The sequence below is a fragment of the Ambystoma mexicanum genome, chromosome 3p, assembly GCF_040938575.1.
Source record: "Ambystoma mexicanum isolate Mex_15411 chromosome 3p, UKY_AmexF1_1, whole genome shotgun sequence".
NCBI classification, from domain to species: Eukaryota; Metazoa; Chordata; class Amphibia; order Caudata; family Ambystomatidae; genus Ambystoma; species Ambystoma mexicanum.
Genome location: NC_090925.1, coordinates 760,484,815 through 760,502,990, shown reverse-complemented (window position 1 = coordinate 760,502,990; position 18,176 = coordinate 760,484,815). Strand labels below are relative to the sequence as shown.

Here is an 18,176-nt window from a genome sequence, read left to right as displayed (position 1 = left end):
AACAAAACGCCTGCAATGCATGGACAGTGGACAGTGGTCAGTGGGCCCTCAGACCCCAGCAGCCTGGTCACACAACAGTGTTTGAAACTGCATTCAGGCAAAGCCTTCCCTAAGAGCAGATGACAGAAGAATCATTTACATGGGCAGTAACAGTTGTTTTCAAATTAGATTTCTTCTGTAAAGTACTTGATTTACAATGTAATGAAACCAGCTTCATTTGTTTAGCAATGATTTGTTGATATTGAGGAGGGTTTTGGCACGTTACACAGAGGTGTAGTTGGGAGTGATGTGTGCCAGTCGGAGGTCAGGGGGGCACATTCTAGTGTTTCGCCCTGGATACCAACTTGGCTAGAAACTGTTGGCTAGAAACTGCCATGCTCTCACATTATAAGCAACCATCCCCTTTCAGCGTGCAATACAGGGATAGGTGAACAATGGAAAATACGGGTTTACTAAAAGGGGTGCATCTGGTAGGATGGAAGGGGTTAGAAGAGCGAGCGGAGTGTAGTGCTATGGTAGCCAGCGCCAGACACTTTTTTAAATTTAAAAAAAACACCTTCAGCCACACTAAATGTATTCTTCTTAGTTGGGAGCTTCAAAGAGGTGTAGCCCTAGCAGTCGTGCTATTACCCTGAGTTTGACTTTGGGGCCCACACACCGTAGACTTGGACTGGGATGATCTGCATACAAGGGGTGATCCTAGGGTATATCATGAAAAGTCTCCTTCCTCAGGGCCGACTCCTGTGTATGAACAAAGCACATATTACTCCAGCTATGCGTAATGTCTATGGCATGCATATGCTGAGAAGAAACACTAGTTACTGCTGCTGTCTTCTTAAAGCTCTGTCTGCCACGCCACTTCGTAATCCTTTAAAATGTTATTTCTGATGCACACGTTTGCCTCAAACATTGTCATTACAGAGGGTTGATCCAAGTCTGAGGAGGCTCATGATTTGCTTGGACATAACGCTCCGCACAGAATCTGTGTGTAATTCCACATGCAATGTTGCTGCAGGTGCATGGTCCTGCGGAAACACTTCACCCAGGATCATTGGCCGCTGTGCTGAAACAACACAGAAAAAGGCCCTCTGCGCTTTTCCCTGCATCTGCCACTGCTGCTGGGTGCATAGCCAGAAGGCTATGAATGACGCTGCAGGTTAGACGTGTTTGAATGGTTGGCTGTAAGAGACCAACTATGCACTTCAGTATGACGAGAGAGCCTTCTTTTAAAATGTTGACATTAAATAATGCATTCCTTTTTTCTTGGTGAAGGGGGCATTGGCAAATGACTTTGGCGTGCGTGTGCCCTTGTTTCTGGTCTCCCCTGCCTAAGACAGTTGTTCTTCTTTGTGTTTGTGCTGCAGGTATTCCGCTGCTGGGCTTCATCTTCCTGTTGCCGCTGAGCATGCCCTGGTCGCAGATCACCGTATCTTGGCTAGGCGTGGTTCATTATCTGGCCTGTATCACCCCACAGCTTGGCAGTGTTCTCTACCATCTCTTCATGAACCACAAGGGCGGAGCCCCGGTCTATCACACACTCCTCACCGTGGACATGTGTGGCGTGTGCATGGTGAATACACTGGGTGAGTCGGTGCTGCTAAGTCAATGGGCACACATGGATGCAGGAGGAGGGAAGGCGCTAGGTCAATGTGCATTATGTATCGCTTACAAGAACAGTGCCAACAAAGAGGTGTGCTTTATGGCGCTTCTACATTCTCTGCTTGTGCCAATAAGACAACAAAAAGGTTATTTTTTCCACTTTATCATCATCAAAGTATTTTTTAGCTGTTATGCAGTAGCCTTTTCAACAGTTCCCTCTCGCCCTCCCCCAAACCCCCATGCAAGTCAGCCTTCCTAGATTCATGAACTTTGCATAATTTCTTATCACTGGCGCAGTTCCCATAAAACGTTTAAACACATTTGCTAAATTTGTTTTTTACAGAAAATAACATGTTTAACGCATTGTATGTGATGTAGCCATTGAGTCATATACACTGAATAGCAAACTCTTGAAACACTTTTAAAGAGAGAACACACTTTTCATTTTAGCCAAAGATAAAACGATCTGTGAGCCTTTCTGGCTTATGTATAACATGTTTCCAAACAAGATCAACAATTTAACTCCAGAATGCACAAAAAAGATGCTTTGAAGTAACTATTTTACCTTCGGCCAGAAATGGAAAAGGGGTTATTAGAACACCTGCCCTGCCATTTCATGATGCCCCATAGTGGTAGGTGCTTCTCACATCATAATGTGTCCGACTGTGCAGTCCGCATCTTGAAACCATTTGAAATGCATTTGTGTGTTTACTTAACGTTTTTGCACATCGGCAACCCACTGAAAACCGTGTTAGTGGCAATAAGGCTTTATTTGGGTGTTTCTCCACAAACCTTTTTCATTCCCCTCTCCTGAGAGTCTCCATGTCGGAGCTATTTGACAAGTGTTGCTCCTTTTGAGTTAAGAAGTCGTGCAAATAGGAGTGTACAGTTGTATTGCTTGCCCTGCTCGCTCCCACTCCGTTGAGGACTGTGACATTAAGGTCACAGAGGGCATTAGGCTGGAATGACTGTGAAACCAGCCCCTCAAGCTCCCATAAATTCGTGAGTTTCTGCTTCTCCCCAGGAAACAAACGAGGCATAAGGACTTCCAGAGCTATGACCTCTCAGTGAGGGGCTCTGATATCCCCAGGTCCCTGAGAATGAACTCCCAATCGCCACAGTATAATTTCATGTTGAGGCCGAAAACATCTAGCGCTTCCCTGGTGACTTGCTTGCCAGACGTAGACCTTTCGATATCTTCATGCATACATATTTTTGAGGTCCTCAGCGTCATTTTATTCAAGACCTGACCGACTCTGTGCTATTCTCGGAGGAGGCGAATTTGCTATCTTCACCTGCACCAGCTGTTGCTAAAGAGGCCGGCTGTCTAAACCCGGGAGAAGGTCACCAACCCCAAGTAGACGACCAATTATGAGCTCCCGGCCAGTCTCATGACAGAATTTGATGTCCCGCCACGTGCGCCTGGGTTTTCCAAGGAAGAGGACTTTGTTCCGACTGCTAAGATCAATACGTTCTGTGAGTCTGCTCTTTTTGTTCCCATCATTCTGAATGTTTTGAAATAAAGCCCGCGTGTTTTCAAGGCACTGGTGATGACAACTTGCAACTGCCATTCAGGCAAACAAGAAGAAGAGTTCAGCCTAGTGTGCTTCAGGAACCAGCAGCGATTAGATTCTGTTGTGGCAACAGTATTCAGACACAAGTCAGAAATACCAGGAGCTAGGCCCCACCTTGCTCCTGCAGATGGATGCCTCGGAAAGAAGTCATCCATCCAGCATCCCAGGCCTTGCGGAAATCAAACACCACTGCCATTGTTGCATGCTACAAGAGGGAATTGTGGTCAAGGTGGCATCTCTCTTTATGTACCTCCCTGAGGACGAGCAAAGGGGCCTGAATTTCCACCGGCCCCATCCAACCTCAGCACCTCTATTGGAAGAAGGATCACAAGCCATCTGTCATCTAAGGTCAATAACATCCAACACATGGGTGATGGACATTGTGGCGAGAAGCCACGCTCTGGAATTCAATCGAAAAGCCTCCCCACATACCACGAGGGAGAGTAGTGCCGAAAAGAACGCTGAGCTCAACTGAAGGTAGGAAGTGGGTCACTTGCTGCTTAAAGGATGCCATTGAGGTGGTGCCTGAGAGAAGGGGGGGGCGCACAAGGGGTCTACTCCAAGTACTTCCTCCTAAAGAGTGAAAAGTGGCACAGGCCCATCATGGATCTGTGCACCCTGAATAAATACATCATCAGCAAAGTATCCAATATGGTGACCTTGTACAAAGTCATCCCTCTGGTCAGGAAGGGGAACTTCCTCTGTTCCTTGAACCTGACTGTTGCGTATTTCTATCTTCCAATCCTAAAAAAAGCACCAACGATTCCTGCAGCTCGAGTTCCTGGGTGCGTGCATCCAACTCAAAGTGGCAGAAGGCCTGCAGAGGCTCAGTGGTCCATGTTGGGCTTGCTACATCGAATGGGATTATCTGTGATTCAATGCACAAGACAAAGTTACTAAGTGCCCTCTTGGACACAATGTAGGGACTGGTCAGGCCACCTAACCCAAGGTTGAATTCTCTGTGGAAGCCTGGGCTTTTCTTTAAGCAATAAGACCACATGCCTGTCAAGGGATATGAGCAACTCCTGGGGCTCATGTCCTCCTGTAGCCCGCTGATTCCATTCTGCAGGCTGCAGGTGCACCGATTCCTCCTATAGACCATCAGTCCACAATTTCAGGAATTGTGATCTTTCCTTATGCAGGAAGACTGGGATGCCTTCAACGAGGATGCCCTTCACCCATAGGCTTGTCAAAAATATATGTTTACACTAGTGGCAGTACAGTTAAGGTGAAAAAAGACTTTAGCAAAATTAAAATACCTTTTTCCTCTAACTTTTGACCTTCTTCGTAAATGTTCACCATATTTGCCAACATGGACGTTTTCATGTAGAAAGACTATGTTGAAAAAATAGCCATTTTTATAAAATGGGTGTGTGATACGCACAAAACCCCCACAGTTTCGGACACCTATTTCAAAATTATTTAATTTGAGAAAATCTGATCAGATTCGCAATATTACAAAATAAGCGTTAAGTTATGCTTTGGAACTGCACAGTAGAGTAGTTTTAGAGATATGCTATGTTTAGTACGAAAGCTAAACACTGCTAACACTTTACAAGAACAAATGGTGCCTCAGCAGTAGGTGGTCCGGAGTGCAAACAAATACCTTGTTGCATATGAAAGCTAATGATGCACCACTGCATATCATCTGTCTCTGGCAACTTCAAAGATAGATGGGCAGTCAGATAGATGGTTACATAGACACATATACAGAAAGATGAACAGGCAAAGAAATGGGCTGGTAGTGATGGGCTGATTGATGGACCTAAAGGCAGATAAGCAGGCAGCTAGACAAGCAGAAGGACGGGCATATATGCAGGTGTATAGATGGGCAGATAAATGTGTGAATGGTTGTATAGGCTCATCGATGGCATGGGGGAGTTCCCTGCCTGACTCAGGACAATCAGCAGGTGACTTGGAAGGTTCCCCTGGTCGCTTGCCTTTTCTTGACTCCGTCATTTGGCAGTGTACAGTGACTGCACCCACGATATTCCCTTCTAACAGGGGGCACTTTGGGACTGCCTTCCTGGCAAAGGTGGACCCTAATGAAGTCTTGGGAATACATAAAAGCCCCGATCAGGTGGATTTGCAAACACATTCCTTGTGAAGCCCGCAATCGTCAAGGACCTGCTTTTGAGGGTCTGCTGAGGCGCAAACTCATCCGGTGTCCACTCCACCTGGAAAATCTGAAAATAAAGTGAAGCAAACTCCCATACCCCCACAGCACAGAATTTACCTGCACAATATGATAATTCAAGGCTGTTCTTTCCTCACACAGCCCTTGCAACCCCTCTCAGCCATATAGGAAATCCAAGATGGTTGTTGGGCGTGATATAGGCTTAGTCCTGCTGCCTCAGCCAGGTCTAAGTGAGGCTGGAAGTGCTAGCCAATCACAGGCAGCCAAGAATTGGAAACCACAGTTGCCCACCCTTATCAAATCTCCAGCCCAGGGGGAGAGTCCACAGGTCTATAAAAAAGACTGCTGCACGTTTAGGCAATTTGGCTTGCTCGAGCAGGTTGTGGCAAGAGATTGGAAGAGTTTGGAATGCAGAAAAAGGACTGAAGTGGAGGACTGGCGACTGTCTGAGGCATGGGAGAAGAAGGCACCAGGAGGAGGTGGTTGGAGTCTGGAGGTCCTGCTTACATCAGGAGGTGGTGGTGAGAGTTTGGCAGAGGTGGTTGTAGTAGGAGGAGGTTGCTACATCTGGAGGATGCGGTTGTAATAGAATATGGAAGATGTTGGATGTGGTAACGAAGAGTATCGAGAAGAAATGAGGGAGCTGTACTAGTCAAGGCAGAAGGAAGAGATGGGAGGAGGTACAGTACCCATGCAGGAAGGTATATCCTAGTGGAAACCAGAAGCAGCTGGATGTTCACTAACTGGCTCCAACTTAATCCAAATAAAACAGATGTTGCTTTGTTTGGACCTAAACACCTACCCGGTGAAGATAGATGCCCTACTACTCCTTCTTTTTTAGGATCTGAACTGTAGTGTGTTTCTAGGATTAAAGATCGTTCCTGCATATGGCAGAATGTCCTCAGCTGCAAAAGGCAAATTGGGGCCAAAGTAAAGGCTGTTTTTTTTTTATACCTTGCTCCTTTTAACGGCACACCCTCGCCTTAGTTCCTGAGAAGGTTCATGCAGCAGGGGTGGGAGCGCTGGTAAATTCACAATTGGATTACTGTAACAGCCTTCTAGCTGGTGCTCTGGCCAAACAAATACATCGACTGCAGAATGCTTAAAATGCAGCGGTCCGATTGCTGTTTGGAGTGAGGTAAGTCGATACCCATCTCAGGGCTTGTGTTGGCCCATCCACTGGTTAGCTGTGGAGGAAATGATTAAGGGCCTGATTCACAGAACCATTTAATAATGGCGCATTCCCATAGGAAAATGTTCTGTGAATCAGGCCCTAAGTTTAAGATTGGGTGCATGATATATAAATCTCTCAACAATTTAGCCCCTTTATATCTGACAGAGAAGTGAAGTCTCTACCAACCAACCCAGATCTTTCAATCAGGGGACAAGCTGCTTCTGGCTATCCTACCCTCCTCTTGTGTATCTAGGAGAGATTGTAGATTTTCTGTATATGGTCTCAAACTACGGAACAACCTGCCTTGGGAGATTAGGAACGCAGAGTCCTATTTCCAGTTCTGTAAAGCGATTAAAAACCTTTTAAAATAGGTGAGATGGACTTTGATTATAGCTATTAGTTGAGCCTTCCAGAAACCTGTACCCACTTATGGTTCGTCTATATGAAAACTGTGCCTTGATACGATTTGGTTAGTCTATGCTGCGCTATACAAAACCCTCAATCAGAGGCCTCTCTGATTTCACCCTTATTCACCAACACCATTCCCCTAGAGCCCAAGACATTAGCAGACTTAATTCCTGAAGATCTCCCACAGACCAGAAGGACATCTAAGCCTATACAGATAATCCTTTTGATGTTTTCTACCCGCTGGAAAGCTGTGGAAGAAAATGGGAAGATGCTTGAAATTGGTATTTCCAAGTGCATCTCTGTGAGGGCTTGACGTCACCCATTGTTCTAGTGTCTAAACAAAAAGGATGCTGGCACGTCTGCATCTATATTAGCAAAGTACATGAAATCTCAGTTTTCTTCCTGCCCCATTCAGAAGATAGATCAGATGATAAAGAGGATTTGGTTTTTGCAGTACTTTCCCGCTCTTGATCTCAGAAAAGGTTGCAGACAATTCCTGTTGGCCCAAGAGGAAAAATTGCCTTTCTCCAGCATTGGATCTTTCATGGATTCACATGCTTAGAATATTTCCGTCGTCAGACTGGGAACCCTCGGTACACTTATAAAGCTGTTTTTCCATAGGAAAACTTCGACACTTGTGTGTCCTATCCATGTCGTTTTTTGGGGTGCTCACGCATGCCCAAATAGGACGTAGCGGTATAAATGCCCCGCCCCCGCGGCTTCCTTCAGATTTCAACCGTCTTCCAAAGTAGTGGGATCACCTTGCGTCATCTACTATTTTGTCAAGGTTGTTCGTTGTGCTTTTCCTGATGTCTGGAAAAGCTCTGTTCCGCCCGTGCGCTACATGCGGGCTGAAGAAAGTGTATGAGGGGGATGGAGATATGGACTGCATATATTGTCTACACCCTCACCACTCGGCAGACAAGTGCGACATATGTAAGGGCTTCTCCCAAAAGACTCTTAAAGACCGGAGTCGGCGGTTGGTGGCCTGGTTGAGCAATGGAGCGGGTGCGTACCCGCCTTCGGAGAAAGGCTCCACGCGCAGCGTGGCCTCAGCATCAAAATCCTTAGGGGCCCCCACCGTTCGGCATCGGCTGAACCCCCGGTGAAGAAACCACGCCCTGCGGAGAAGGGGTCTTCGGGAAACCATTCCTCAAGGGAATCTTCACTGAAGAAAACCTCATCATCAACGTCAAAAAAGGAGAGAAAGGAGAAGTCGAGATCCTCCTCAGGTGATCACCATAGATCATCCTCGAGTCGAGAGTCTGGGAAACACAGGTCAAGTTCAAAAAAGGCGGGAAAGCCTCAGGGAGCTGCGCAGATGCCACCGTCGCCTCCCTCACTACCAATGACGCACATTCGACCCGGTTTTACCGGAATCCTTGCTGCAACAGGAGGCGGCCTTGTCTGTATCCTCTGTGGACGAGGAGTGTGAGAGGATAGCTGGGCCTGCAGAGCTCGGGTTACAAGCGGTTAGCAAGCTGACTCTTTCCAGCTGGACAAATATCCCGGTTACAACCCCTCTTCTTAACCCACAGTCTGTTCTATCACTGGAAGTTCTATCCACGTTGCAGACCTTGTTAAAGAAATTGGACGACAAATTACCTCAAGTGGCAGCTCCGACCATATCGACTGTCGACGAACCTGGCCCTTCCTGTCGGCCAGCTCCGACGGTGTCGACGGCAGTACCGGCACGTGAGGACCTCACTGGTGCACACCCGGAGGAAGGAGAGCTGCTGGACTCAGAAGGTTTTTATCGGATATTTCGTTATCCCCCTCTAGGGATCCAACCTGGGAGTCGGAGGCAGAATTCGAAGCCCCAAGGAGCCCAGATCAGCCGTCTCCCCCGGACGACATTGGGTCGTTCCATGCCATAATGAGCAAAGCGTGTACCGAATTCGGATTGGCTCAAGAGGAAGAGAAAAAAGACTGTTTTCTATTCGACCACATGGGGTAGAGAAGGAGGTCGGTGTTCTCAGTACCCATCCTGGATCATGTGTGGCATCCTTTCTCGGAGCCCGCAATAAAAGGTAGGCTAGAGAAGAAATTTAAGGCTCCAGAATCCACCCCCAAATGTCTATCCTCCCAACCAGCCCCAGAGTCGGTGGTGTCAGCGGCGAGAAAAGCAAGGTCCCAGCACAGATGCACAACTCCTCCGGAGAACAAGGCTAGGAGACAAGATGCCTTCAGCAAGAAGGTGTTGTCGGTGGGTGCAACGACGGTGAAGGCGGCCAACTCTCTGGCTATAATGGCCAGGTATGATGGAGAGATGTGGCACCGGTTGGCACCCATACTCGAACATCTCCCAGAAGAACACAGGAAAGCGGCGATGTTACTCGTCCGAGAAGGTGAAGAGGCCTCAAATCATTCTATAAATATTGCTGTGGTCCTCGCAGAATCAGGATTTAAGCAAGTCAACAACGGGGTGGTTCTACGGAGACAGGCGTGGCTTAAATGCACCAACTTTAGACCTGGGGTGCAATACAAGGTGCCGGATATGCCCTTTGAGAGAGACCTTCTGTTCGGCGAAAAGGTGGATGAGGCCTTAAAGGGCATGAAGGAGGACTCTGATACGGCGCGTTCTTTGGGTGCCCTCCAGAGTGGAAGGAATTTTCGTTCTTTTCGCCCCTTTGGGGGAGCATCAGGGAACTCCCGATTCTCAACATCAAGGGACAGGTCTTTCATTAGGCCGGCGTACTCCTCGCAGGGCTTCAGACGGGCTTCTCAAGCCGCGAAACGACGCTGAGACTACCAGGCCTCCAGGAAGAGGACGGGCTACTCGTCGTCGAAAGATAAGCAGGCCAAAGACCAGCAATGACTGGCGTCAGAACGTCCTGGGAGGCAGGGTATCGCATTGTGTCGACGAATGGGAGCAAATAACCACGGATCAGTGGGTGATGGACAAGGTTTGGACATTCCCTGCAATTCAAAAGCAACCCTGCGCATGTTCCACCAGCGTTTTTGGCTCCACCCCACCTGAGCGTGTTGCAACAGGAGGTGATGCTTATGCTACAAAAAGGGGCTATAGAATTGGTTCCTGCACGCAGAGGGGTCAAGGTGTTTATTCCTGATACTTCGTAGTGAAAAAGCCAAACAGAAAATGGCATCCCATTCTCGACCTTCGCGACCTCAACAAAGCATTGAAAAGCCTAAAATTCAAGATGCTCACACTCCAGGAAGTGATCCGGTCTGTCCAAGAAGGGGATTTTCTGGCGTCGCTGGACCTTCAAGACGCGTACTTCCACATACCAATGCGTCGATGACACAAAGTTCCTAAGATTTGTGGTAGGACGGACTCACTACCAGTTCAGTGCTTCCTTTTGGTCTAAAATCCTCCCCCAGGACGTTCATGAAATGTTTAGCTCCAGTTGCAGCATGGTTGAGAAAGCAAGGCCATCACGTGTACCCGTATCTCGACGACTGGTTGGTGAGGGGATCCTCCCCTATGGCAACTCAAACAAGCCACCATGCAACTTTTACGATGGCTGGGATTTGCAGTAAACTTCGAGAAGTCTTTGTTGACTCCGTCGAGAAGCTTAGTGTTCTTAGGTGCGCAGTTCGAAACCCAGTCCGGGTTGGTGAGACCATCCGTCGACAAAATCCAGACTCATTCAGCGAGCAAGTCAGTGGAGGATCAATAGCAAAGTATCGGTGAGGAGATATATGTCGATACTGGGCGCTATGGCGTCGTGCATTCCTCTGGTGAACAACTGCCGCCTTTTCATGAGGCCAATTCAAGAGTTCCTGGTGGACCGGTGGACCCAGACCTAAGGACTCTGGTTGGACAAACTGGTCGTCGACGACGAGCTCGTCGATGGTGGCAGAGCTTTCAGAACCTATCTAGGGGGGGTACCCCTGCAGGAACCGGAATTTCGCGTGACCATAGTGACGGACGCATCGCTGACGGGTTGGGGAGCACATATGGGCACTCTCCAAAAGCAATGTCGATGGTCTCCGAGGGAATCGCTCCTGCACATCAACGTACTGGAGTTGAGGGCACTGCGCTGGGCCCTAAAATCTTTCATACCACACATAAAAGGCTCGGTAGTGTGAATATTGACAGACAACACAACAGCAATGTTTTACTTGAGAAAACAAGGAGGCACTCGGTCCAGAACCCTTTCCACCGAGGCTCAGAAAGTATGGCAATGGGCTCTGAAGCACGATATAACCATCGTAGCTCACCATCACCCTGGAGTAAGGAACGAGCAAGCGGACTCCCTCAGCAGGAAAATGGACCAAATACACGAATGGGAGATAGACTGTCTTCAGTTATCGAAGATCTTCAAGAAGTGGGGGCAACCTCCTCTGGATCTCTTTGCAACAAAGGAGAACAAGAAGTGCGAACTGTACGCCAGCAGGTGGCCACAGAGGGGCTCGCTGGAGGAGGCGTTCTCCTTCCCGTGGACGGACAAGTTTCTCTGCACCTTTCCCCCGTATCCTCTCATACGGAGAACCCTGCAATGGATTTGCAGATAGGTGTCGAGTCATCCTAGTGGCTCCGTATTGGCCGAGACGGGCGTGGTTTTCCGACCTGCTTCAACTGTCAATAGAGCAGCCGATAACATTTCGGAAAGCCCCCAACCTCCTGTCCCGGGACAAAGGGACAGTGTGGCATCACGACCTGGACAGTCTCAACCTCACAGCTTGGCTCCTGACTATTCGGAGTTTGGTACCTTGAATCCTGCAGGCCCCACGGGCTCCTTCCATGAACACGTCGTATGCATGCAAGTGGAGGAGATTCTGTGGGTGGTGTCAAAGTCAGCCGGGATTGCACCCCCTGAATATAACTCCAGAACAGCTTCTCCCATATCTGCTGCATTTGGCAGAGAGCGGATTGTCTTTTTCGGCGATAAAGGTACACCTAGCGGCCATTTCAAGGTTTACGAGGAAAAGGCAGTCGTCTCCCTTGTTTAGTGATAGGCTGATAAAGCACTTCATGAGGGGTCTATTCCGTACATTCCCGCCGATTAAGCGCTTTCCACCAACATGGAGTCTTAACTTGGTGTTAGCGGGGCTAATGAAAGCTCCCTTTGAACCGATGGCTTCCTCGTCTATGAAGTTCTTATCGTGGAAGTTGGCTTTTCTAATAGCTATTACGTCAGCTCGACGGCTTTCAGAGATACAAGCATTGGTCATAGATCCGCCGTACTTGAGATTCGTTAAGGACAAAGTGTTGCTGTCGACTAATCCTCATTTTATTCCAAAAGTTTTTCATAAATATTCGTCAATTGTTCTACGTACCTTTTTCGCGACTCCTTCATCGGCTGCGGAAAAGGCCCTCCATACTTTGGACGTGAAGAGAGCTCTGAAATTCTACCTTCATCGGTCTCAGCAAATCAGGACTGCGCAGCAACTGTTTGTGGCTTATGGTCTGTCGACGAGAGGAAAGGCAATCTCAAAACGAGGACTAGCTAGATGGGTCTCGTCAACGATTGCTTTTTGTCACTCCAAGGCGGGAAAACCGCTAGAAGGTCGTCCGAGGGCTCATTCCATGAGATCAACTTCGTCCTCGGCGGCGCTGTGGGCAGGGATTCCGCTGACAGACATTTGCCAAGCGGCGTCCTGGTCGGTGCCACACACGTTTACCTGCCATTACTGCCTTGAACGGCAACATGCGGACGATGTGCAGATGGGAAGAGCAGTCTTGCGCCATCTGTTTCAGTGAGGTATGCCCTGTCCAGGGGAATATATAGATCTCTAGCTCTCTATCTCTATCTCTCTCTCTCTCTCTCTATATATATATAATATATTTTTGTACCTAAGCGCATATGGTGATTATGATGATTACTGTTGTGGTTGTTCTTTGAACCGGCCGGTACAATATATGAAAACGCGTTGTAAGCAGGTCCTGCCTCTGTTTGTTCACTGTTTCCCCAGCCGTTTGTTTTGCACATCATGTGCTGTTTCCATTAAATATGTTCTCTAACATCCTCTTGTGAGCTGCGCTTTTCTCCTCTTGGATTGATTTACTTGATTGGATCCGCGGAGAGTGCGGTCTTCCCTCTCTCCTCCTTTTTCTCTAAAATATATATATATATTTCTGAGGCTTGTGGAATCTGCTTAGATCACATGCTGTGCATAGGCCGACATCTAGTGGAAGCTGCGGAGTATTACAGTTTGTTTTTCGAAGTCGAAAAATGGGCGTCGACACAGGGCGTGCCAGTAATACTATCCCTAGTGTGACGTCCCCTGTACCCATGATCCCTCACGCGTCTAGGATCCCCAGATTGTTTTTTTCCGCCATTCTGGTCGGAAGCACTTCATCGGAGTTCCCTGGCTTTGCCATAGTTTCACTCTAAACTAATTCTAATTTGCCCCGTTTGGCCAACCTTTCGTCGATCAACATCTCGACGCCGAACCGGGGAGGAGATCAACGTCGAATACCCGACGGATTGGGCCTTGAGGCTTCCGCCTCGGCTCGGGCCTGGGCCGCTGGCCTCGGCCCTACAAGTAGGGAGAGTGGGGGTGGTACACTTCCACACTCGACACCTTATTACCTACACACACTTGCCCGCTGCCCACAGGCGCGTATGGAGGGTACGCCCTTTCAGTTTTGCCCCAAGTGTAGTAAGAAATACCCTTGGGTAGATAAGCACGCTACGTGCAACCTTTGCCTACCCAGAGACCACCCCGAGACGGGTTGCAGGGCCTGTAGCAGGTTTAAGGCAAAAACTCTTAAGGACCGCTCCACCAAGCGTTGGGCCCACCACGCCAAGCTAGCAGCTATGGAGGCGGAGGGTACCTTCAGCGACGGCAGCGACGCCGAACTTTCGGACGGCGAGGGCACCAAGGCGTCGAAGGACAGCCGAACGCACGTCCCCGGCCTCGGAAGGTCGTCCGTCCCGGCGACTATGGGGAAGTCCCCCGGCGACAAAAGCGTTACACATACACACGCTAAACACACAAAATCCACCCGAGATTCGACGTCGTCGAAACCTCGGAAAGAGGCACAGAAGGAGCGGTCCGAAAGGACGTCCTCTGGGCGGTCCCGGTCGAGGTCGCCGCACGACGTCAGGCAAGCCTCCACACTTGCACAGAGTGCCTCGACCATTAATATCCCGGAAGATCAATCGTCCGAAGACTAACACGACTTCCACCCCCAGCCTGCACCCCAGGAAAAGGGTACATCACTTGGGAGTAAAGAGGGGCCAGTTTCGAAGGCTAGTTCGAAAGACAGGGATTCCACCTCCGATCCTCGACGCCAGGCGTCGAAAGATAAGGGAAAGGGGAAACACACTTCCACCCACGGGGAAGGGGGTAAACAGCAAAGGAAACAACCCTTGCAGTCCTCCACTACAAAAGAACTGACCAAGTCTTCTCAGGGCCAATCCATAGAAAGTCCCAGCAAGGTCACCCCAAGCTCAAAACTCTGGTCATGCGAGGACATTGACAGAGTAATGTCAAGGATGTCTTCCTTGGCGAATTTTTTCGAAAGACACCCTGAACAACTCCTAGCTTTAAACCCTCAGGAAGATTCTCCCTCAGGGTCTAGGGACCCTATCCCCTCAAATAAAAGACCCCGGGTCGAGACACCATTTAGGCCTTTAGACCCCATCGAGGTCCAACCCTATTCTTACCTCTTCCCTACAGACCAAGGAAACTCTTCCCTTATAGAAGGTCAGGAAATTGACACGCCAGAAGATCCTGCAGGATCAGATTATTACGGCGAAGACGAAGACGAGGATGAGCCAGAAAATAGCCCAGATATTTTCAGAATGGACTCACCAGTCGAAAGGGAAGCCCCAGTGTCTGACTCCCCAATAGATAATCAGCCCCTCCTGAATGAACTGCTCTTTCGGGCAGCTAACCACTTCCACATAGACACACAAGGTGTCCAGGAAGAAAGGGACTTTGCGGAAGAACTAATAGGGGAAAGGAAGCCAGTAGCCCAGACCATTCCCATCCTAAAATCTGTTCAACGCAGAATAGCACCATCCCTTGTCAACCCAAACCTGACAAGACCTGTAAATCCGAGAGTGGAGAAGCTGTTTAAAGCAGCCCAGTCGGACCCCCTATATATTAGAGGTCAACTTAAGCCAGACTCTCTAGTAGTAACCAACACCCGCAAAAGAGCTGGTACACCATTATCTTCCTCTGAGGCTCCCCCCGACAAAGAAAGTAAAAAACTTTATGGTTTTGGCAGGAAAGTAGCTTCCACGGCAGCCTACCAAGCCAGAATCGCGAATTCCACCACACTGTTGGCTAGCTACAACTGTCACCAGTGGGAAGAAGTGGCAGCACTAATAGACTCTGCTCCCGAACCCCTTAAAAGCCAGCTAGCTCGCATTTGTGCGGAAGGAAGGAACGTGTCAGGCTGCACTGTAAAAGCAACTCTGGACGCCGCTGACAATGCGGGTAGACTTATAGCAGAGGGGACTGTCATCAAAAGGCATGCTTGGTTGAGGCAGTCGGGATTCAAAGCAGAAACACAAGCTGCGCTCTTAGACAAACCAGTGGAAAGTGATCTCCTGTTTGGGAAGGCAGTCGAGGACGCTCTAAAAAACGCTAAGGAAGAATTCGACACCCTCAAATCCCTTGGCCAGTTAACTACCAAACCACCTAACCAAAGAGGGAATGGCAATTTTCGTCGCCCCCGCGGCCAAAATTCCAATAGAGGAAATAGCTACTCCCACACCCAGGGTACACAGTGGAACACCAGCTCACAACAGTCTACCCAGGCGTATGGTAGGGGTAGTAAAAGAGGACGGGGTAGAGGCAGAGGCAGCCCCAGTAAAGGAGGAGGCACGCCTCCACCAAAGCAGTGACGCTCAGTTCAGGGTCCCTTCCCATGCAACCCCAGTAGGGGGACGAATATCAAGTTTCACCCAGGCATGGGAAGGGATAACATCCGACAGATGGGTGCTGTCAACAGTATCCAATGGGTACTGCATAGAACTACTGCAACGTCCCCTAAACCATCCTCCAAGACAAAAAGTCCACTCTTTACAACATCAGAAGATCCTCCTCGAGGAGATCGCCATTCTGCTAGAAAAGGACGCGATAGAACTCGTCCCGGGACACCAGGTAAACAAGGGTATCTATTCAACTTACTTCCTTGTGCCAAAGAAAGATTTAACAATGCGCCCAGTTTTAGACTTACGGCCTGCCAACAAGTATGTCAAGCCCCAAAAATTCCGTATGACCACACTACAAGAGGTAATCCCACTCCTAAAAAAGGGGGATTACATGGCAACCTTGGATATGAAAGATGCCTATTTTCATATTTCCATGCTCCCGGCGCACAGAAAATACTTGCGCTTCAAGGTGGACAGTCGCCACTACCAATTCAAGGTACTGCCCTTCGGGATAGCTTCTGCACCAAGGGTATTCACCAAGGTACTGGCGGTGGCAGCTGCACACCTACGCAGGGAGGCAATCCCAGTGTACCCTTATCTGGACGACTGGCTCATAACGGGGGAAACCCCAGGAATCTGCAGGTCAAACATTCAGAGGACCATCGACCTCCTCCACGAATTAGGCTTCTCCATCAACGAGAAAAAGTCAAGTCTGGTGCCAAGCACCTCAAAACAGTTTCTAGGAGCTATCCTAGATACTCAGAAAGGATTGACCTTCCCTTCGGAAGAAAGAATTCGGAACATACTTCTGCAAATTCCGCATTATCAGTCAGGTCAACAGATAACAGTACGCAAAGCTATGCGGTTACTCGGCATGATGGCGTCATGCATTTACCTGGTCCCCCACGCGCGTCTGCGCATGCGTCCCATGCAGGAATGGTTGGCGAAACAGTGGTCTCAGGCAAGTGGTCAGTGGGACGATCTAGTGGTCGTTTCGCCAACACTCGTACAGAACCTACACTGGTGGACAAGAGAGAATCTCGCAAAGGGGAAACCCTTTTACGATCCCGAAGTACAGGCAGTGATGACTACAGATGCATGCCTGACGGGGTGGGGAGCTCACCATCTCCACCACACAGCTCAGGGTCTCTGGTCTCACTCAGTAGCCAAGAACCACATCAATCTGCTAGAGCTTCTGGCAGTATTCCGAGCGCTGCAGGCGTTCGAGCCCCATCTACTAAACTTGTCGGTGCAGATCAGGACGGACAGCACGACAGCCATGTTCTATCTGAACAAGCAAGGAGGGACTCGTTCGCCAAATCTGTCCAAGCTTGCCCAGAAAATATGGATATGGGCACTCAGAAGGAACATCTTCCTGTCATCGCAACATGTTCCAGGGGAGCTCAATTCCCTAGCGGATGCTCTAAGCAGAGACTCCCTCCCAGAAGAACACGAGTGGGTCCTTCACAAAGACGTAGTAGAAGATCTCTTCTCTCAGTGGGGTTTCCCCACTATAGACCTATTCGCCACAAGCGAAAACAAACAATGCCCAGGATTTGCATCCAGGTTCCCACAACCGGACTCCCAGGGGAATGCCCTGTGGATAAACTGGTCAGGGATGTTTGCGTACGCTTTCCCACCAACTCCCCTCATCAGGAAGGTGGTGTACAAGATGAACAAGGAATCGATGACGCTCATCCTAGTTGCTCCCATGTGGGCGAGACAACCATGGTTTCCACACCTACGCAGGATGGCGGTATGCGAGCCCATCAGACTCCCAGCCTGGTACAACCTTCTGTCCCAGCAACAAGGTCAAACAGTGCATCAGGAACCCAACTCTATGAACCTAACAGCATGGCTCCTGAAGTCATAGAGTTTGGACATCTCAAATTACCACAGAGGTGTATGGACATTCTAAAAGAGTCTAGGAAACCAAATACAAGGCACTGTTACTTTGACAAGTGGAAAAGATTCGTTATCTGGTGCCAGAGTAAACAAATCAACCCGGTTGATTGCACTCCTTCCAACGTTGTAACATACATGCTCCACCTGCTGGATGCAGGGTTGGTTTTTAACTCTCTGAAAGTACACCTGGCAGCCCTCTCAGCCTACACCACATCCCATAACAAGGTTTCGTGGTGGAAAGTACCAGTGGTTAAAGCCTTCATGGAAGGAGTAAAGAGACTTCACCCTCCTATCTCGAACCCACCGCCAGGATGGGATCTCAATGTGGTGCTATCTAAGCTCATGGGGCCCCCCTTCGAACCCATGCATAAAAGTAGTCTCAAACACCTGACTTATAAAACGGCCTTCTTAGTAGCCATTACCTCCATAAGAAGGGTCAGTGAAATTCAGGCTCTGTCAGTGCAAGATCCTTTCTTTACTATCCACAAGGACAAACTGGTTTTACGCACACACCCTAGATTCTCACCAAAATTCATATCCAAGTTCCATGTAAACCAGTCCATCGAGCTTCCGGCTTTCTT

The 18,176-nt window shown here is 48.9% G+C and overlaps 1 protein-coding gene across 1 annotated transcript in view; it reads left to right on the top strand.

Annotated features, from left to right (window-relative positions):
- Nucleotides 1-18,176, top strand: part of PAQR4 (progestin and adipoQ receptor family member 4) — a 304,290-nt gene that overhangs the window by 220,632 nt on the left and 65,482 nt on the right. Inside the window, exon 2 of the mRNA XM_069651671.1 lies at nucleotides 1,365-1,583. Coding sequence (XP_069507772.1) covers nucleotides 1,365-1,583 — 219 coding nt within the window. The remainder of the gene's footprint in view (nucleotides 1-1,364; nucleotides 1,584-18,176) is intronic.